The 23,780-nt window shown below is 33.4% G+C and overlaps 1 protein-coding gene and 1 non-coding gene across 2 annotated transcripts; both read right to left on the reverse strand.

Moving 5' to 3' along the window:
• Positions 1-233: 233 nt before the first annotated feature.
• LOC128287105 (small nucleolar RNA R71) lies at positions 234-340 on the reverse strand. The gene has a single exon (XR_008277805.1). It is a non-coding gene; the product is annotated as a small nucleolar RNA R71 (small nucleolar RNA).
• Positions 341-17,037: 16,697 nt separating this feature from the next.
• LOC108462630 (NAC domain-containing protein 83-like) lies at positions 17,038-17,970 on the reverse strand. The gene is made up of 2 exons (XM_017762554.1): positions 17,263-17,970; positions 17,038-17,121 (listed from the first exon to the last, which is right to left on the reverse strand). The coding sequence occupies exons 1-2, from the start codon at positions 17,968-17,970 to the stop codon at positions 17,038-17,040; spliced, it is 792 nt and encodes a 263-aa protein (XP_017618043.1).
• Between the last annotated feature and the right edge of the window lie 5,810 nt (positions 17,971-23,780).

The following is a 23,780-nucleotide window of genomic DNA, read 5'->3' on the forward strand; positions in this document are numbered from 1 at the left end:
ATGGTTTGCAGGATGAGGATCCCAATGCTCATTTAGCCAACTTCTTAGAACTATGTGATACCTTTAAAATTAATGGTGTTTCTGATGATTCCATTCGTCTTCGGTTATTCCCTTTTTCATTGAAGAACAAAGTTAAACAGTGGTTGAACTCGTTACCACGAGGGTCAATTACTACTTGGGAACAAATGACCGAAAATTTTTTACTAAAATACTTTTCACCGGCTAAAATGGTTAAATTACGTAATGATAACTCTTCTTTTGTGCAGGTGGATTTAGAAACACTCTACGATGCATAGGAGAGATACAAGGACTTACTGAGAAGGTGTCCTCACCATGGGTTACCGCTTTGGCTCCAAGTACAAACATTCCACGATGGTCCGAATCCTTCGACTCGGCAAATGGTTGACGCAGCTGCTGGCGGAACCATCAATAATAAAACACCAGAAGATGCCTATGAGTTTATAGAGGAGATGTCACTGAATAATTATCAGTGGCAAGTCATGAGGACAAAGCCAACGAAAACAGCCGGTGTTTATAACGTCGATTCGGTCACCATGCTCTCTAATCAGGTAGAACTCTTAAATAAAAAGATTGAGGGTTTTTTTAGTTCTTCACAGGTTCACCCAGTAATGCAGTGCGAAACAAGTGAAGGTGGAACAAACAATTCGGAATATCAACCTTATGCCCACAACATGGATAACGAGCAATTAAATTACATGGGTAATAATCCTCAACCTCAAAACAATCCATATAGTAACACTTATAATGCAGGTTGGAGGGACCACCCCAATTTCTCGTGGGGCGGTCAAAGAAATCAAAGACCACAACATCCTCTGGGCTACCAACAACCACCCTACCAACAAGAAAAGAAGCCAACCCTTGAAGAGATGCTCTCAAAATTCATATCAGTGTCAGAAACTCATTTTCAGAACACTGAGACAACATTTAAAAATTAACAAGCGTCAATCCAAGGCTCGAAACTCAAATAAGGCAGCTATCCAAACTAATCTCGGAAAAACCACTAGGAAGTTTACTTAGTAACACCAAATCAAGAGAGCATGTCAAAGAAGTTAAAGAAGTTACACTAAGGAGTGGGAAAGTGTTAGCGGAATCTGAAAAGAAGTTAGCACAAGAAGCCGTGGAAAGCAAAAGGAGGTAAGAAAAACCAGAAAATAGTGACAAACTAGTGCTGAAAGAATATAAACCACCAGTTCCATATCCAGTAAAATTAAAAAAAGATCGCATTGATGCACAATTCGATAAGTTTCTTGAACTTTTTAAGCAATTACATATCAACTTACCTTTTGTTGAAGCCATCTCGCAGATGCCTACCTACGCAAAATTTTTGAAGGAGATTTTAACAAATAAAAGGAAGTTCGAGGACTTATCTACAGTAGAACTCAACGAGGAGTGCTCAGCCATACTCTAAAACAAGCTGCCAACCAAACTGAAAGATCCAGGAAGTTTTACTATCCCTTGCTTAATTGGTAGTCTGAATGTTGAAGAAGAACTAGCTGATTTAGGCGCTAGCATTAATTTGATGCCATATAAAATGTTCAAACAACTTGGCCTTGGGGAACCTAAACCTAATAGGATGAGTATTCAATTAGCCAATGATCTGTTAAATATCCTAGGGGTATTATAGAAGACGTACTCGTAAAAGTAGATAAATTCATATTCCCTGTTGATTTTGTTGTACTTGACATGGATGAAGATGTGGAAGTACCCTTAATTTTAGGGCGCCCATTTCTAGCCCTTGCTAGAGTTTATGTCGGCGTGGGTGACGGTAAATTGGTACTTAGAGTAGGTGACGAGGAGCTTATCTTTAAAATTTACGATGTTATGAGATTCTCTAGGGAACAGGATGATTCATGTTACTTTATTAACTCTATTGATCATATTACTCAAGACTCTTTTCAGGAAATTGTACAAGAGGAGACGATGGAACCGTATCCAGCTCAAAGTGAGGAGATAGTGAGGAACCTAATGACCATTCGTCAAGACAAGTAGAATATGAGGGCATTAAGATAAATGATGAACTTAAGCAAAAACCCTCTATTGAGGAGCCTCCCAAACTGGAACTTAAACAAGTACCAAACCACTTAGAATATGCATTCCTTGGAAATAATTCTACATTACCAGTTATTATTGCTTCTAACTTGTAACCCAAGGAGAAAGAAGAATTAATCCAAGTATTAAAAGAACATAAAAAGGCCATAGCTTGGAAAATTTCTGACATTAAAGGAATCAGCCCTTCTTTTTGTACCCACAAAATTTTGATGGAAGATGAATACAAACCGTGTATGCAAGATCAAAGACGTCTGAACCCCAACATGAAAGAAGTTGCAAGAGTCAAGGTAATTAAACTTTTAGATGCTGGAATAATTTATCCTATTTTCTGACAGTTCTTGGGTAAGTCTAGTGTAGGTTGTCCCCAAGAAAGGAGGCATGACGATTGTGACCAACGAGAAGAATGAATTAATCCCAACAAGAACAGTTACAGGATGGAGAGTTTGCATAGACTACAGGAAACTGAATGATGCCACAAGAAAAGATCATTTCCCTTTGCCATTCATTGACCAAATGTTGGAAAGATTATCCGGACACATGTATTACTACTTTCTAGACGGATTCTCTAGTTACTTCTAAATCTTAATAGCTCCTGAAGATAAAGAAAAGATGACATTCACATACCCATATGGTACGTTTGCTTATCGTAGAATGCCTTTTGGATTATGTAATGCTCTTGCCACTTTTCAGCGTTGTATGATGGCCATATTCAACAAACTTGTGGAAGATATCATGGAAGTATTCATGGATGATTTTTTTTGTATTTGGTAACTCTTTCCATCTCTGTCTTAAAAATTTAAAACGAGTCTTAATAAGATGTGAGGAAACAAACCTTGTGCTTAACTGGGAGAAATGTCACTTCATGGTTCAAGAAGGTATTATACTAGGGCATAAAATTTCTAGTAAAAGGATTGAGGTGGATAAATCTAAAATAGAAACAATCAAAAAATTACCACCACCTAGTTCGGTTAAGGCTATTAGAAGCTTTTTAGGACATGCTGGTTTTTATAGAAGATTTGTTAAGGATTTTTCTAAAATAGCTAAGCCTTTGACTAAATTGCTAGAAAAAGATATACCTTTTAACTTCGATTAGGAATGGTTAAAAGCATTTAATACTTTAAAGGATAAATTAATTAATGCTCCAATCATAATTGCACCTGATTGGAACTTGTCATTTGAACTAATGTGTGATGCGAGTGACTTTGCAGTAGGTGCAGTATTGGGACAGCGAAAAGACAAGCACTCTCAACCTATCTATTACGCCAGTAAAACTTTAACGGCTGCACAAGAAAATTATACTACTACGGAAAAGAGTTGCTAGCTGCGGTTTTTGCATTTGATAAATTTCGATCATATCTCATTTTGTCTAAAGTTGTTGTTTACACTGACCATTCCGCCCTTCGCTACCTTTTAACTAAAACTGATGCAAAACCTCGACTTATTCGATGGATTATCCTATTGCAGGAATTCGACTTAGAGATTCAGGATAAGAAAGGAGCTGAAAATCTCGCGGCTGATCATTTGTCCAAGCTTGAGAAATCTAATACTGGAGAACTAGATGACGTTGAAATAAATGATTTGTTTCCTGAAGAAAAAATTTTCGCTATATCTAACTCTGAGGTACCTTGGTTTGTAGACATCGCGAATTTTTTAGCTATTAACATCATCCCAAACGGGTTAACACACCAGCAAAAGAAGTGATTCTTTAATGATGTGAAAAACTACTTTTGGGACAACCCATTTCTGTTTTGCAGATGTGCAGATCAAGTCATTAGAAGTTCGTTACAAGATCAGAAACATCAAAAATATTGGAACACTGTCACTTAGGGCCAACCAGAAGACACTATAGTGGAACTAAGACCGCACAAAAAATACTTGAATCAGGTTTTTATTGGCCTTCATTATTCAAAGACGCTATCAGGTATGTTACTTCATGTGACAAATGCCAACGGACAGGTAACATATCTAAACGTGATGAAATACCTCAAAACTATATGCTTTCATGTGAAATATTTGATGTTTGGGATATCGACTTCATGGGCCCATTCCCTAGTTCATTTGGGAATAAATACATCTTAGTAGTAGTTGACTACATGTCCAAATGGGTAGAAGCCCAAGCTCTACCTACTAATGATGCTAGAGTGGTAGTACGTTTCTTTAAAAAACTGTTCTCGAGATTCGGAACACCTAGAGCAATTACCAGTGACAGGGGCACTCATTTTTGTAATACCCAATTTGAAAAAACCCTTAAGAAATACGGATCCTTGAAAAAAAGTAGAATCAAATAGAAAAGACTGGGCATCTAAAGTAGACGATGCCTTACGGGCTTACAGAACTGCTTTTAAGACTCCCATCGGGACATCACCTTACAGACTTGTTTATGAAAAAAGTTGCCATCTACCATTCGAACTAGAGCATAAAGCTTTTTGGGCTATTAAATTTCTAAACCTTAATCCCGAACTTGTAGGAAAAAACTGGTTGATGCAGCTGAACGAGCTTGATGAATGGTGAGCCAATGCATATGAAAATTCACGCCTATACAAGGAAGTGACAAAGCGGTATCATGATGTTCGTTTAAAGCAACGAAAACAATTTGAAGTTGGAGATCTCGTCTTACTATACAACTCTAGACTCAAATTGTTTCTTGAAAAACTAAAATCATGATGGTCAGGACCCTTCGTAATTCAATCTATTCTTCTATATGGCACAATAAAGGTAAGTCACCCATCATACGGTACTTTCAAAGTAAAAGGACACTGTCTCAAACTTTAAAATGGTGAGAATTTTAAAGTCGATAGAGAGGAGCTACGACTCTACAAACCGCCCTGAATAAACCAACAAGGTAACAGTCGAGCTTAGACTATAAACAAGCGCTTTTCAGGAGGCAACCCGAATACTAATGGCTTTAAATTATTTACATTTCAAGTTTTAAACATTTAGGTCACTAACAGAGTACTTAAAGTATAGGTTCCCAACTCCACACGGCCCAGCCCACGGCCGTGCTTAAACCCGTGTGACCAACACAGATAGAAACACGGCTGTGCGATATGGCCGTGCAGAAACAGGGTAGAATATTTCCTCAAACACGGGCTGCGATAAAACGCCACGATCGCTCGACATGGTGAGGTCGAATCTACCAAATAAACACAGGCGTGCGACACGCCTGTGTCTAGCATCCGTAGACAACACTGTCAAAATGACACTGGCGTATCAAAACCTACACGACCGTGGGAGAAGCGAACCACACCAGACACGACCATGTGACACGATCATGTAGCCACATGGCCTATACACACGGGTGTACGAGAAGGCCATGTGATGACATCACAATTTGCGACGAACACGGATGGGACACGAACCACATGGGAGTGTGAAACGGCCGTGCCATTTGAAAAATTAGAATAATTATCTTATTTTATTTTTCTTTTATTAAGTTTTTAAGATTCATTTGTTTTCCTTTTAAAAATGGCTTACCTTCAGAGTCAAGCTTGCAATCCAGAGTTATCTCCAATACTCGATCTCGCCAATCTAAGAATATCATCCATTCTTAATACAAGAAGTTTCACTTCTCTCCCTATCTTAATTTTATATACTCTAATATCTATCTTTGTACATTGAGGGCAATGTACATCTTAAGTGTGGGGGGAGGCATTCATTTCATTATCAGAAAAATCCCTGAATGACTACTTTGTTCTCTTAAAAAGCTCTCATATCATATTTAGGATAAATTTTAATTGATTTATGATTTTGATTGATATATCTTGAATTAAAACACAGGGATTTATGCATTGATTGTTTAAACTTTAAGACATTAGAGAATCAAGCATGACAAGTTGATTTTTAAGAATTTAAAATCTTAGGCTGTTTCCCCAAAGTTTAGGTATTACTTTGAATTGGAATTTACAAGTTTTTAACATCAAAAAGCCATAATTTTTGTGAGATTTTTTAGCCTTTTGAGCATCTTGTAATTCTTTCATGCTCACTTTTATTATTGCTTTAAGTGCGTCAGTATTGAACTGTTATTCTAGAACTTTCTTGATTATGCATATTGAGACCACACCATTTGATTTGATATATCAAAATGATTAAGGCACTTAGGATTAACCCACTTATGCCATGAAAAGCCTACCTCCACGATTAAACTTTAGTAAACCCATTTGAGCCTAACAAGCCATTCCTTGTATTAACCTCAATATTAACCCTTAACCCATTATTGTTGAAATCCCCTAAATTAATTTGATCCCTATTTTTGTCGAGATTTGAGCTGAATAAATTGCTTAGCTATGTCTTGCTTGTAATAAGTTAGTCTTTGAATATTTAACTTGTTCTTAAAAAAAAAACCTATGTATACATATCTGTAATTTCATATTCTTAGAGAAGCTCTGTTGTATGCAAGTGAAGATTAACTCTTTTTCTAGTTAGATAATTTTTTAATTCAATCTCGATTATAATCCTTTCTTTCAGCTTGTGACCACACCCCCTAACCAAGCCTCACTACAACTCTTTAAAGACCTTTTGATTGATGTATCATCTTAAATTATAGTGGTGGAGATTTGATTTTCATGCAAGCCTATGGTAATGACTTTTCATTATTGACTATTGATTGCTTCATTTACTGTCCTTAAACACCTCAAGTGATTTGAGTAAATCTTTAGTGAGGATGTAAAACTCTGTGATATTCTGAATCAAAGGTAATTACTTAGATGAAGGGAGACACCTATGTTTACATGAACAAAATGCTCAACTCAGAATGTTTGAGACTTTGATGTTCTTTTAGTTGAATTCTCAATGTATGATAACTTATGGATTAATTTGAGATATTACCGATAGAAATTATAAGTTGAGAAGAATTTATTTTGATTATGAGTTGAGAATTTTGCTTGAGGACAAGCAAATGCTTAAGTGTGGGGGTATTTGATAAACCGTAAATTATACATATTTTTACCCCATGTTTAATGCATTTTATGGATGATTTCTCATTAGAATTGGTGAATTTGATGCTCCTAATGCTTTAATTTCACGTTTTATACTTAGGAGAGCATGGGAGAGCGAAAGGAACGAGAAACAGGCCAAAAATAGAGAAAATGGGCCAAAGTACAAACTCAACACGGCCTGGACTTCCTCACGCGGGCAGCCCACACGGCCGTGGCAATTTGGCTGAATCGAAGCATGATTCACTCGGGCAGACCACACGATCGTGTCAATTTGGTAGGCTCGAACACGGCCTAAAGTAATCGTACACAGGCATGTCCCTGCCGAGCCCAAGTTGATTCCAATTCGAAAAAGGCCACTTTTGAGGGCTCATAGGCATTCCAAAGCTTATAAATCCACCCTAGAGGAGGAAGAAAAGAGAGACGAAGAATGGGGAGTAAGGAATTACTCCAAGAAAGTCGATTGATCCATCTCGGAATCCGGATTCATCATCAAGACTGAAGATCTCTCCTCAATTTCCTTTCAAGAGTTTTGGGTTTTCTTTATGTTTTGTATTCTTTATTCTTCTGAGATGTTGTCTTATTTAGTTATGAACTAAACCCCAAAATACCTAAGGGGAATGAAACCTAAGACGAATCTTGTTATTATTTTCTGAATCGTATGATAAATATTTAACTTGTTCTTAATTATGTGTTCTTAATTCTTGTTTTGATATCCCAGGATACTGATTCAAGACATGCTTTTATTCAGAGGAGGAATAGACCATGTCTAAGAGTACTTTTGTCATAATTAAGCGGAGTTGATTGCGCGCCTAGACATAGGGTGACAAGATTTTACCAGATTAGGGTGAAACCTAATAAGGGGATCCATAGATCGAGTTAATGCAACCCTAGAGTGTTAATTAGAGAAAAGTCTGGGTTATTCAATCTAGGGATTAGACGTTATTAGTCTTGAATAGGGATAATAACATAACTTAGGGATCTCTATGGAATAAGTTGAATGAATAAATCGTCCGATTCGGAGCCAGAATAACAAGTAAAGTCTAGGTGGATTTTTCCTTAGGTATTGTCTTAAGTCAATCGATTTTTCCCAGAAGCAATTCCCTAATTCTTTTCTCCGTGCGTTCTTAGTTTAGATAATTAGTTAATTAAAACAAAACCTCTTTATTCTTAGGCTAGATAATAAAAAGACAGTCATTACTAGTACTTTTAGTTCCTTTGGGTTCGACAATCCGGTCTTCCTAAAACTATACTACTGTTCGATAGGTACACTTGCCTACATCGCGATAATAGTTAGTTCAAGAATAAGTAATTATAAATATTTAAAACCTATCATGAAATAACGCGATCACCAGGGAACCTGATGATGTTGTGATTCTCCAAATGAACCAACGAGTTAATGTGGTGACTAGAGTAGTTTTGTAAGGCCACATCGACCTCTTCTTTCCAAAGCATCGCTAAGCCCCCACTTTTACCATCCGAGCTCACGGTCAAACACCCATCCATCCTGCAAATGTTACGGACGTGAGAAAAATTATTAGATTGCATTTTTGTTTTGCATAAGAAGTGTAAAGACCTGATAGTCACGAGTATCGAAAAGTGTATTTTCGGGTCTCTATTTCTGAAAAACGAATTCGTAAATATTTATTAAAAATATTTACGACAATTAGTAATGTAGTTAATTAGGTTTTGATTAGGTGAATTTGTTTAGATTAAGGTTAATTAGGTATAAGGATTAAATTGAATAAAGTGTGGAAGCTTAGTAATAGAATAGAGAAAAGTAAAGTGACAAATTAAGCAAATAAACCATAAAATTTACAATTGTATGGTAATAGTAAATTACATGTGTAATAATATTATACATATACTTGTAATAATTATATATACATACTTATTATTTAAGAAAATATTATTATATTATATTATATTATATTACAATTAAAGTATAAAATAAATAAATAAGTAATTAAACCAAATTATGACAAATGTACAGTAATGGTGAAATACATGTGTAAAAATAATAATCATATGTATATAATAATACATGTATTTCTTATTGTATAAGTAAAATATATATTATATTATAATATAATAATAAAAACAAAACATAAAAGAAAAGAAAAGATAGAACAGAATTGGGGAACGAAACAGGGGAAAGAAAGAAGAAAAAGAATGGAGAAAATTTAAGGTTTTAAGGTTCAAACTCAAAGTGGTAAATCAATTTAGTCCATTTTCTTAAAATTTTTATGTTTTTAGAATCTTAAAACAAAATACTACTTGATTTATATTGAAATTTTAGAAGTTAGTGAATTTTTAGAAGTTGTTCGCGTTGAATAAATTGAAGTGTTAGGGGTTAAATTGATAGAATTTCAAGTTAAAAGTGAAAAAGAGATTGTATTGTAAAATAAATCATAAGTTTTGAGTAATAGAGACTAAATTGAGAGAATTTTGAAATAAGGGTTTATAGTGAAATTTGAAGGTTGAAATTAGTCTAAAGTGGGAGTTGAATGAAAATATGAAATTAGTTTTAAATAAAATAAAGTTAGTTTTGATTAAGGATTGAATTGAAATGTAAGCAAAAGTTGAATAAAAATTTAAATAAAAATTTAAATATTCAATGTGAAGTTGTGTGTATTATGATTTTAAATTGTTTTAATTTTCGTAGCTAACATTGTGCCGGAGACCTCAGCTAAGACAGGAAAAGACAAGATTAACGAGGAGTAGCTCGAGAATTACGGTTTGTATTTCTATAATCCGAATTTAGAAAATTTTTATTTGTTGTATTTTAAATTAATGTGTATGGTAAGTAATTAAGGTGAGTGTTGTTTATGATTATCTTGATATTGAATTGAGGTTATATGAATTTGTGATTGATGAAATTATTGATTGGTATTGAAATGTGAATTTTTTGACAATGGAATACTGAATATTGGTTGTGTCTGAAAAGTGAATCAGAAACCCTATTAACTGTATCGGGCTATGTCGGATATGGTTGGCATACCATAGGATTGGAAGAGTTCAGGGATACCTCGACCACTAATCAATGAGACACTAGGTGTCAAATTATTATTTCGGATAAATTCGATAAGGTATTGGGTACTAACTTACTTTGGCATGGCCGATGAGACACTGGGTGTCAATCTATTACTTCAAATTATCTGATGAGGCACTGGGTGCCAAACTGGTGTGTTTTGGTTGGGTCCGTGTATCTGTCCAAGTCCGAGTCTTGTTAATAAGGGTAAATGAATAATAAAGTCTTACAATTGATATTGAAATGAAATGATATGAGAAATGGAAGTGATATAGTGAATTGAAAATAGAATGTGAAATATGTTGACAATACATGGAATATATGAGCTATATACTCATGAATTCAGTATGGTATGAAATGATGTATTCATGAATTGAGTACTGCATGACTGATGCCATTGTACGAATAAGTATGGTTGATATGTGAATAATCATTTATATAGCAATTGTGTGAATTAGGATATTGTTTAATAAATGAAAAATGATAGTTATGATATGATACTAGACATTAATATGTCCTTATAAATTTAATTGTGCCTATTATTATATTATATTATTTTTTTAAATATTCAGATTATAGAAATACTGTTGATTTTTTACTCAGCATACGATTTGTTTTTCGTGCACAGATTAGGTACAGTTATTTTGAAGATTTGTAATCGAGGTTGTGAGCATTCATCTCATCACATCTCCAAGTGCCAAGAGGGTATGTTTCAATATTTTGAATAGAATGACATGTACTTAGGAAGATCAAGTATGTTCCAAGTAGTAGGGACTAAAATATAAATTATAAATTTTTTTAATGTTCAAATATAGTAGTGATTAGCTAAATCACTTTGGCACCAAATGTAATATTCCTATATCAGGTTCGTTGGGACGAACCAGGTATAGGGTGTTACAAGAAGATAACATCGGGATTAGAACCAACAAGAAGTTGCTTAAGTTCCCGAATTGTCATAAGGTTTCCAAGCCCATGACAGTTCCAACAAAGAAGCTTCATTACTCTTGAAGGGGTTGGTCACCAGCCACTGCCTTGCAAGGTTAAAGACTATCCGCTAGTTTTCTTCAAACCAATCTGGCAGGACTTTCCTCGTTGTTCTCCCATTGCCTTCTTTTATTATTTTTCTTTTACATCTCATTTTCCCTCATCCATCACGAACTAGTTTTGTTGGACCTTTTTCCATAGGGGAGCAAGACTCTGATTCCTCTTCCCCAGCTCTAGTTTTTCTTTTTCTTTAAGCATCGTGAGATTGTTATCGTCTCCACTCCTCTCTTTAGCGTCGTTTATCTTTTCACTATGATTTGTCTTTTTCTTTCTAATATTTCAATCCCATTCCTACAATTTCCTCTAGTTTGGGTTGTTCCTCCTGGCTGAACTGTAAGCCAACTTTCATATTGGAAACTAATGTTGCCCGTTTCAAGATGTTATTCTTTTCTAATGCATTTTTGTGTCATATGTCAAATGAGCCCACAAATGTAGCAGAAGGCAGGTAGCCATTTGTACTTAATCGTGCAAATACTTTGGGTTCCCTCGCATCCTACTAGATGAACTACCTTTCGATGAGGTTTATGACACTTTCAATTCTAAAATTCTTTTCATTTATTCTTATATCCAAAATCGCTTTATTTTCATAAGAATTATTTGATTCGACAAATTTTCCATTTTTCTCAAAAATTCACTGTATTCACTATCGAAATAGTGTCATGTGTTTAATCCAAAATTTTGTAGTGTTACAAACATATTATTTCAATTGGTAAAATTTATGAAAAAAATATATGTCAAAGGAGGAATGAGTTTTCGTGATTTGACTAAACTCAATATAGCTCGTTAGTGTTGGTGTATGGAGTTCACGCAGACTTTTAGAGATGGGCCTCAATTGGAGGGTTGGATCGAAGACATCGATTTCAATCTGGAATAACTGTTGGCTTTCTAGGCCAGGTGACTACAAGGCCACAACAATGAGTATTAATGCACAATTCATGTGGGTTATTGATTTAATTTCTCTAAAGTCTAATCAATGGAAAGGGGATTTGGTCCGTACCTTGTTTTCAAGTGATGAGATCGATAGAATCCTCAGTATCTTTTTTACCGTCCATAGCTTGGCCAAACAAATTGGTGTGGAAAGAAGATAGTACATGGACTTAAATAGTTAGGAGTGGTTGCATGTTCCTCCTTTTTTAGCAGATACAAAGGGCCTGATGTTACAGCTATTCTTATTACCATTTGGGCTCTTTGGCATGCTCGAAATCAATATTATCATGAGGATTTGATCGGACCTCAAAGGACATTGTTACCTTTTTTTCGGGTTTATTGTAAGGAGATACATGAGATGTGTGCTACATTTGCTGTAGTTCATGCACCTGCCTTGTTAATAGAAGTTACTTTACTTTCAAAAAGAAATAAGAAATTATCAAATCCAAAAATCATAATTCAAATGTATTCCATAAATGGTAGAAAAAAATATATTTTTTCCTTTTTTATAAAAATGAGAGAATTTATAATTTAATCCTTATACTTTTAAATCTTTTATTTGGTCTCAAGTGATTTTCTCATAATATCAAAACATTTTCCAACTTATCCTTATGCCTATTAATTAGTACTAACTCACTCATATTTTGATCAAATTGCACTTTTAGTCCTCAGACTTTTCAAAATCTTTGGTTTGGTCCTTTAATGACACTTTCAATTCTAAAATTCTTTTCATTTATTCTCATATCCAAAATCACTTTATTTTCATAAGATTTATTTGATTCAAAAAAAATTTTATTTTTCTCGAAAATTCACTATATCCACTATTGAAATAGTGTCACATGTTTAATCAGAAATTTTAGAGTGTTACAAACATATTATTTCAATTAGTAAAATTAATAAAAAAAATATAGGTCAACGGACGAATAAGTTTTCGTGATTTGACTAAATTCAATATAAGGTTATTGGCTAGTTAGTGTTGGTGTATGGAGTTTACACAGGCTTTTGGAGATGGGCCTTAGTTGGTGGGTCGGATCGTGGACATCGATTTCAATTTGGAATAAATGTTGGCTTTCTGGACCAGGTGACTACAAGGCCCCAACAATGAGTATTAATTCACAGTTCATATGGGTTGTTAATTTAATTTCTCCAAAGTCTAATGAATGGAAGGGGGATTTGGTTTGTACCTTGTTTTCAAGAGATGAGATTGATAGAATCCTGGGTATCCCTTTTACCGTCCATAGCTCGGCCAAACAAATTGGTGTGGAAAAGAGATAGAACAAGGACTTAAATAGTTAGAAGTGGTTACATGTTCCTCCTTATTTAGTAGATACAAGGGGTCTGATGTTACTACCGTTCTTGTTACCATTTGGGCTCTTTGGCATGCCCGAAATTAATATTATCATGAGGGTTTGGTCGAACCTTAAAGGACATTGTTACCTTTTTTCGGGTTTACTGTAAGGAGATACATGAGATGTGTGTACCATTAGCTGTAGTTCATGCACCTTCTTTATTAATAGAAGTTACTTTCCGTTCAAAAGAAATAAGCACTTATCGAATCCAAAAATCAAAATTCAAATGTATTCTATAAGTGGTAGAAAAAATTATATATTTTCCCATTTTTTGTAAAAATGAGATAATTTATAATTTAATCCTTATACTTTTAAATCTTTTTATTTGGTCTCAAATGTGATTCTTGTGATATCAATACATTTTCCAACTTATCCTTATGCCTATTAATTAGTACTAACTCACTCATATTTTGATCAAATTGCACTTTTAGTCCCCAAACTTTACAAAATTTTTGGTTTGGTCCTTTAATCACACTTTCAAGTCTAAAATTCTTTTCATTTATTCTCATATCCAAAATCACTTTTTTTTCATAAGAATTATTTGATTCGAAAAATATTGTATTTTTCTCGAAAATTCACTGTATCCACTATAGAAATAGTGTCATGTGTTCAATTAGAAATTTTGGAGTGTTACAAACATATTACTTCAATTGGTATAATTAAAAAAACATATATAGGTCAATGGAGGAATGAGTTTTTTTGATTTGACTAAATTCAATATAAGGTTATTGGTTGGTTAGTGTTGGTGTATGAAGTTCACACAAACTTTTGGAGATGGGCCTCAGTTTGAGGGCTGGATTGGGGACATCGATTTCAATCTGGAATAACTGTTGGCTTTCTAGGTCAGGTGACTGCAAGGCCCCAACAATGAGTATTAATTCACAATTCATATAGGTTATTGATTTAATTTCTCCAAAGTCTAATCAATGGAAGAGGGATTTAGTACGTACCTTGTTTTCAAGTGATGAGATCGATAGAATCCTCAGTATCCTTTTTACCGTCCATAGCTCGGCCAAACAAATTGGTGTGTAAAGTAGATAGTACAGGGACTTAAATAGTTAGGAGTGGTTGCATGTTCCTCCTTATTTAGCAGATACAAAGGGTCTGTTGTTACTGCCATTCTTATTACCATTTGGGCACTTTGGCATGCTCAAAATCAATATTATCATGAGGGTTTGGTCAGACCTCAAAGGACATTGTTACCTTTTTTCGAGTTTACTGTAAGGAGATACATGAGATGTGTGCTACATTTGCTATAGTTCATGCACCTACCTTGTTAATATTAGTTACTTTCCGTTCAAAAAGAAATAAGAAATTATCAAATCCAAAAATCATAATTCAAATGTATTCCATAAATGGTAGAAAAAAATATTTTTTCCCATTTTTTATAAAATGAGAGAATTTATAATTTAATCCTTATACTTTTAAATTTTTTTGTCTCAAATGTGATTATTGTAATATCAAATTATTTTCCAACTTTTCCTTATGCCTATTAATTAGTACTAACTCACTTATATTTTGATCAAATTGTACTTTTAGTCCTCAAACTTTTCAATTTTTTTGGTTTGGTCCTTTAATGACACTTTCAATTCTAAAATTCTTTGCATTTATTCTCATATCCAAAATCACTTTATTTTCATAAGAATTATGTGATTCGACAAATTTTACATTTTTCTCAAAAATTCACTGTATCCACTAGCAAAATAGTGTCACGTGCTTAATCGAAAATTTTGGAGTGTTACAAACATATTATTTCAATTGGTAAAATGAATAAAAAAAATAAAGATCAATGGAGGAATGAGTTTTCGTGATTTGACTAAATTCAATATAAGGTTATTGGCTTGTCAGTGTTAGTGTATGGAGTTTACGCAGACTTTTGGAGATGGGCCTTAGTTGGAGAGATGGATCAAGGACATCGATTTCAATGTGGAATAATTGTTGGCTTTCTGGGCCAAGTGATTGCAAGGCCTGAACAATGAGTATTAATTCACAGTTCTTAAGGGTTGTTGATTTAATTTCTCCAAAGTCTAATTGAAGTGGGATTTGGTCCATACCTTGTTTTCAAGAGATGAGATCGATAGAATCCTGGGTATCCCTTTTACCGTCCATAGCTCGACCAAACAAATTGGTGTGGAAAGGAGATAGTATAGTAACTTAAATAGTTATGAGTGGTTACATGTTCCTCCTTATTTAGTAGATACAAAGGGTTTGATGTTACTATCATTCTTTTTACCATTTGGGCTCTTTGGCATGCTCGAAATCAATATTATCATGAGGGTGTGGTCGGACCTCAAATGACATTGTTACCTTTTTTCGGGTTTACTGTAAGGAGGTACATGAGATGTGTGTTACATTTGCTGTAGTTCATGCACCTAGCTACTTTCCGTTCATAAAGAAATAAGCACTTATCAAATCCAAAAATCATAATTCAAATGTATTCTATAAATGGTAGAAAAACTATTTTTCCCCATTTTTTATAAAAATGAGAGAATTTATAATTTAATCCTTATACTTTTTAATCTTTTTATTTGGTCTCAGATGTGATTCTCAAAATATCAATATATTTTCCAACTTATCCTTATGCCTATTAATTAGTACTAAGTCACTCATATTTTGATCAAATTGCACTTTTAGTCCTCAAACTTTACAATTTTTTTATTTGGTCCTTTAATCACACTTTCAAGTCTAAATTTTTTTTCATTTATTGTCATATCCAAAATCACTTTATTTTCATAAGAATTATTTGATTCGACAAATTTTTATTTTTCTCGAAAACTCATTGTATCCACATTGAAATAGTGTCATGTGTTTAATCGGAAATTTTGGAGTGTTACAAACATATTATATACTATTGGTAAAATTAATAAAAAATATTGTTAAGATAAAAACAAACTTAGTACAACTAATAATTTACATAAAATATTTTTAAATACAATTTTAGTTTTGAAATGGGAGCTCTACATTGAACCACGTGATTTCTGGGGATAATTTGACGATAGGTCCTTTAGTCTCATTATTCGATTTAATTTGACCTCTAATTCACAGTTTTGATTTATTTCCTATTTTTAATTGAAGTTATTTTTACTATTAGTTTTAGATTAATTCGATTATATTTTACATGATTAATTTTAATTTTGTTTTGGGTTGGATTTTAAATGATATGATTAGTTTATTTTCTTTAATATTTTAATTGATTATGGTATAATATGTTTTATTTTAATATTGGTTGTAATTATTTTTATTTTTAAAAAAAAGTTGCATCATTTATCAATGTTTTAAAATTTATTTTAGTAAGTGTCATTATAATTAGTGGTTGACGTCATAATCAGGGTTATTTTGATTAAGATATTATTATGTCACATTTTAGGTATTTATTTTTAAAAATAAAAATTTAATAATAAACAAATCAAAATAATAATATAATATTGATAATTAAAATTTTCAACGGTGGTAATTAAAACCTGGGTTTTTAAGTTAAAAAATCATGTTTGATTATAAAATATTTAAATCAATTTTAGTTTTAAAATATATTTTAAATTAGTGTATTAATATATTAAAATAAATAAAGGCATCTAAAGAAACACCAAATTTACGTGGAAAACCCTTCCAATTTGGAAGGGAAAAAAACCACGGGAAAAAAGCCATCACTAATATTCATATGTAGAGTTACATGAAGGCATTTACATCAACTCTGATTGGAGTTCAAAATGTTGTCCAGTTCTTGGAAAGTGAAGAAAAGATTGGCGTCCCCAGCCTCATTAGCTTCTTCCTAAATATACAAATCAATAACAATGGTCAATTTTGAGAATCAAATATATATACATACAAATTGAGTCACAATAGCATGCATGAACCAACTTATGAATATATAACGTACAAAACGAAAATAGAGCAAGGGTTAGGCAGGTACCAGATGGTGAGAATTATAGTCAGGCACTCCAAGATTGCCATCAACGCCTGCCGACGTCCAAGGGTTTGGTTGTTGGTCTAAACATGCAGAGAAGGGTGAGAAGCCTCCTATTTCTGGAGCCATATAATCAAATGTCTGATTCCCCACGGGCATGGTAGCAAAATCATTTGTTGAATCCAACGGCACCGCCATCAACTTACGTTTCTTGTTCTTTTTTATTTCTCCTTCACTTTCTTCGTAATCCGAGCTCACAACAGCGGCATCCTTATTCTTAATCTCGCAGATAACCAAATCACTCAAACCAACAGCTTCTTGGTCTTTCAAAGAGAACTCATGCATAATCCATTGACCATTTGATTTCTTCTTTTTCTTGCTGGTGTATGTGAAGTATTTATCAAACCCTATGACTTCGCCGCCGTCCTTACTCTTCACTTCTTTGGCAAACTGTTGGAACCAACATCCATCTCCGGCGGTTCTTTCGATTCTTGATTTGCTCTTTTTCTTCAACTTTGTGAGAACCCAGAAAGACTCTAGCAAATCTTGGTCGAAGATATTCCAAGGCTCGCGATTTGCACCATAAATATGGCGCGCCTTCAGCACGCCAGAAGGTATGGGATCGCCCTTGATGATTGGTTTAAGGTAATCACAAAGGATTTCTTCTTTGGTGGGAAGAAATAGAAACCCTAAAGGAATCTGAAGTTGTGGCATAATCGGGGTTTCGTCGACGAAGAGAAAGATGAGACTAATTTGGTGGTCTTCAAAGGAAATTCAAAAAGTACTGTTGTAGAAAGATGTCAGGTTATAACCTCACATCGCATATATATAGCTTTTGTATCAAATAATTCGTTTATTATTTTAAAATAAAATAATAATAATTCAAATTTCATAATATGAAATTGACAATTTTAACCTCATAAGTCATTTTTCTTCTTAATATTCAAAAGAAACCGAAGCAAAAACACATCAGAAAATTCTGTTCTAAAATATCAGCTTAACATACCTCCTTTGCTGATTTAAAGCCGGAAAGTCCCTCGTACGGGACACATCAAGATATTGGCGGTTGAAAGTCGTTAAAAACATTAGAATAGCTCATTTTGATGCTACTTTTAAGGGACCTCTTCAAAATCATGCTCTGGTATGTCATTAGAAATACTGAAGGTCTTGTCCTGGCTTCTAGTGTGCAACCTAATAGGTAGATACCCAACGCGTTTTTAGCGGAGGCTATGGCAGCGATCCAGGCGACGACTTTTGCAGCAGATTTGGGGTTCATGCATGTTGTTTCTGAAGGTGACTCATTGATGGTTATAAAGAAACTCACATCACCAAATGAAGACAGATGGGAAATTAGGGGTGGTGGTAAGGATTTATTAAAGAAAACCTTTTGTTGAGCAGTGTTACTTACATCCATCGAAGTGCCAACATTGTGGCTCATCTGCTTCCACAAGATGGGCCTTTCTTCCTGGATGTGGCTACTGTTTATGTTGACGGAGATCGGCGAGGGATGGTTCGGTCGATTTAACTTCTGTGACCTTGTTCTGTCTTGATGAGGAAATGGAGCTCTCTTTGCACTATTACTTTTGGCTTCTTGTTTGGGTTGAGAGCTCAACTATTTGTTTTGGGTCTTTGATGTTTGTTTGGTTTCTCGGGACTGATGTAGTTTTGTTGCTCCTGGTTTTCTTGACCAGGCCTTTTCTTCTCTTTTGTTAATGGAAGTTAATTTTATACCGTCTTTTGATGTTTGTTTGGTTTCTTGGGACTGATGTAGTTTTGTTGCCCCTGGTTTTCTTGACCAGACCTTTTCTTCTCTTTTGTTAATGGAAGTCAATTTGCTACTGTTCCAATAAATATAACCCCTCCACCACGCTAAGCATTCCTCTATATAGTGCTAATTCATGTGATTTTTGTATTACCCCTTCTTCTTCTTATTGCATGTAGACTAATCTTTTATTCATTAATATTACTCCTAAACCTTATAATTCATTTTAAATTCACATTCATATATTTTATTGATTAAGTACCATTTATCAACATTTCAATTCTAATTAAAAATAAAACTTACCAATTTTATTGCTACAAGCCACAACACTTGAAAATTAAGAGGAATGTTTCTTTTTGTTTCGGTTTGCAAAAGATGGAGAAGTTGATGTTTTCATCTTTTCTTTCTCACTCAATTCTATTAAATTTGTTTACTAACAACTTAGTCCCTATACAATACCTAGGAAATAATTCACCTAGATTTTATTTGTCATTATCAATCTAAATTACACAATTTCTTTACTTAGTATCTTGATCCGTAGAAATCCCTAAAGTATGCTAATATCTCTTTTCGAGAGTAAAAGCAACTAACTCTAAGTTGATTAATTGAAATTTCTTTCTAATTAAAGCTCATATTATCGCATTAACTTGTGTTATGGATTCCTCTATTATATTTGACTCTAATCTGGTTGATTTATGCCATCTTATTTCTAGGATTGCATGCAACTCCACTCAATTTACTCTTAAACAGGGTCTATTCCTCCTCTGATTTAAACACATCAAACATGGATCAATAATCTAGAAATATTAAACCAATAATTAAGCACACATAATTGAGAACAAGATCTAAATATTTATTGCGTAAAAATAAAAATAAATGACAGAATCCATCATAAGGTTCATCTCCTTAGGTATTCAGAAAATTAGTTCATGCTTGCATATAAAAACACCCCAAAGATAGTATATCGAAAAAAAAATAAAGAAACTCATTATAATCTCTTGAGAAATCAACTGGGAGTCTTCAATCTTGACGGGAATCTGCTTCAAAATCGGCTTCAATGGTGTTTTTTGAGTTGTTTTCTTGAGTATTCTATGATGGCTACCTCTTATCTTCTTATTTTTGTCATATATACACCTTAGAATGCTCGAAAAACCTAAAAATCGCATTTTCCCCAGTTCAAAGTACCAATTCGTGAAATCGACACGGCTTGCCACATGACTTTATAGCAACTTGTGTGGCTCTTGTAACTTGCTCTGATTTTTTGGTTTCACTTGTTTTTCATTCATTTTGCTCCGAAATGCTCTCCTAAGTATAAAAATATGAATTTAAAGGATTAGGACCATAAAATTTACTATTAACATATAATCACCTACAAACGCATTAATAATGAGATTAAAACATGTTACTTTTAGCGCTTATCAACTATAGGTCCAATTCGTTTAAGAAGTTCATATGGTCTGATATATCTTAGGCTCAACTTGGCTTTTCAACCAAAACAAAGCAAATTTTCCACCGGGAAACTTTTAGAAACATTTTCTCTGCTACTAAAAACTCAAATTCTTTCTGTTTCAAATCTACGTAAGATTTTTGCTTGTTTGATGTTGCTTTTAGTCTACCTTTAATTAATTTGACTTTATTTCCAATTTTCTTAATCAACTCTGGCCTAATTATTTTTCTTTCACCTAGTTCGATCCAGCTTCCAGCCCTACAATACTTCATATGGGGTCATTTGAATACTTGATTAGAAATTGTTATTGTAAGCAAATTCCAACAACAGCAAATAATATTCCCAGTTGCCTTCAAAATCAATGATACAACATATCTTCGAAAATTTGAATAACTCTCTCTAATTGACCGTCTGTTTGAAGATGAAATGTTGTACTGAAATTCAATTTAATTCCAAGTGACTTGTGCAACTATTTCCAAAATCTTAAAGTGAAACGAGGGTCCCAAATCTTATTCTATAATACAGTCTCTTTTTACTCATAAACCTTATAATTCATTTTAAACTCACATTCATATACTGTTGCTTATATTTTCCTTTAAAACTTCTATCTATCAAAACAATATATGAACTCACATTTATTCATATAATGACTTTTCATGTCTTTTAACCATGTGTAATGTTCCCTTTTACCTGTATAAAATGATTCAACTAAATAACATCATGCCTTAATTCATTATTTGGCCTTCAAATGACATTTATTTTTTATTTTGATATTTAAATTATTTTTTCTCAATTTAATATGTAAAATATATCAGATTAGGCTTTTGACCCTTTTTTAATTGATGTTAAGAAAAAACATTTGTTAGATTGAGCCAAAGAACGAGTGACATTTTACATGTAAAAAATATGTATAAACCAAAAAGAATTGTAAAAGATATAAATAAAATATAAAAATCCATAAATATATATAATGTAAAAATTATATATGTCACTTATAAAAATGAAAAGAACTTAGAAAATATTAAAATAATCTTAAAAATATATGTGAATTAAAATTCAGAAAAATAGATAAAATATATATATATAAATTATTAAAATGGAAAGAAAGTATTAAAAAATCATATGTAAACTATAAAATATATATACAAAATAACGTTAACATTAAATAAATATAATTATATTAAGGGCAAACTACACCAACAATCACTCAACTTTGATAAAATAACAAAACAATCACTAAACCAATTAGTTAAATATTTGTTTGTATAAACCATACAAAAATTGTAAAAAATAGGAATAAAATATAAAAATTCATAAGTATATATTATCTAAAAATTATATATGTCAATTATAGAAATGAAAAAATTAGAAAAATAACAAACCGGACACTAAAGTTATCAAAAAGTGACAAATTAGTCACCTAATATTTTTTGTTATAGGTCTAACGGAACAGGTGACGTGGCTAGTTAACTAGTTGACGTGGTAAGTTAACTTGCCACATTGGACATGAGTTGGACATGATGAGCCAAAGGGTATTCTTTTTCTTCACCTAACCATCAAAAGTAAAAAAAATTCAAACAAAATCTATGGCATTTTTAAGGTCACTAACCCCTGCCACTACCATAGTCGCTATCGTTGCTGCTACCCCTGCCTCTACTTTGCCTACCGGTTTGTTTTCTTTCCTTCTTCTTCCTCCTTATTTTCTCGCAATTCTTCTCATTTCACCAACACAAAAAGCCTCCATTTCCTCTATTCATTTCTCTTAACATGGATTCACTTTTATCTCATCACAGCCCATGTCATGTTTATTATCAAATTGTAACACCCCTAACTTATTTATGTCACCGAATTGGATTACCAAGTATCACAAAGAATTTAATAACATTTAACCTTACATAAATTCTATATTTCTAAGAAATATTAATAACAAATCGCATTCAATTTAAGTCAAACATACTTTTATGGGCCTTAAATCGAGCTTACTAAGCTCTAATCATAATTTGGAAATCTTCTGGGGTCAATTTGAAACAAACCTAAAAAGTTGGATAAAGGTTAAAAATTTTGAAAAACAGGAGTCACACAACCGTGTGACACAAGCCAGCCCATGTGGCCAAAACATGGTCGTGTGTTTATCCCACACGCCCGTGTTCCCAAACCATGTAACTCACTGACTAGGACCACACGACCGTGTCCCAGCCCGTGTGTGTGCTCGAAAAAGAGACGCACGACCGTGTTACAGGCCGTGCCTCAGACCGTGTAACTCACTATTTTAGGTGTGAAACATCCACCTGAAACTTAAAAGACACACAACTGCTGCGAACAGACCGTATGTTATACACGGTCGTGTGACAACCTGTGTCTCAGGCTATGTGTACCAAATGTACCCTAAAAATCAAGTTTACCAATTGTATTTTCTTGTGCCACAAACATACCATTAGCCAACCTATAAACCTATCCAATACTTACTTAAACACGACCAAAACATATCAAAATCACACTTATACAACCTATTCTCATCAACCAAACAATATACCTATATTGGTACCACATGTAATTACAGAATCAACCCAAACCTCAACAAATTCAATATACCAACTATTTCAAATTATATATGCTTAGCATATCATATTTATATGCATAAACACCAAAACATCAAACATACCATACCAATATCAAAATGACCATTTCCAACTTAATAGTTCAACTACGTTATATCATAGTACTACAAGACCTTTTTTAATTACATGCCACGTTTAACAAACGTTAAAACAAAACACAAAATGACTACGAAGGGATGGATGATAATGTGTGAGCTCCCAAGTTGATCCAATTGATGCTATGATTCCAAGAGTCCTACAAAATCAAATTAAACGAGTAAGTTCAAAGAAGCTTAGTAAGTTCGATAAGTCAAGTCATTGTCTACATATTACCAAATTTCAAACGAACGTGAACATTTAATACACCGGCTCAAAGCCTGTTAGGCACTAAGCCTGAATAACATTGGCACTAAGCCTGAATAACACTAGCACTAAGCCTAAATAACACCGGTACTAAGCCTGTTAAGCACTAAGCCTGAATAACACTGTATGAATTTAAAGTTCAACTAATAATGATAATTAAATGTAAAGATAAATAGTATAGTACGAACTTACCTAAATCACCACAGTTGTTAAAGCTAGCCAAAAGCTAATCCGAAACTTTCGCCTTACCCCGATTCAGGTCCGATAGATTCTTTTCGTGATCTAAATAATAATTTAATTCAATTATTATACTTCCAACATTCTAACAAGTAGTTTTATACAATTAAACCCTTCT

Source organism: Gossypium arboreum, chromosome 13, assembly GCF_025698485.1.
Source record: "Gossypium arboreum isolate Shixiya-1 chromosome 13, ASM2569848v2, whole genome shotgun sequence".
NCBI lineage: Eukaryota > Viridiplantae > Streptophyta > Magnoliopsida > Malvales > Malvaceae > Gossypium > Gossypium arboreum.

Bases quoted from the DNA above. Each gene is read 5' to 3' on its own strand.
- LOC108462630 (XM_017762554.1), bottom strand. From the start codon at position 17,970: ATGCCACAACTTCAGATTCCTTTAGGGTTTCTATTTCTTCCCACCAAA. The intron at 17,122-17,262 runs GTACCTGCCTAA...TTGTATATTTAG, and splicing joins ACTATAATTCTCACCATCTG to GAAGAAGCTAATGAGGCTGG.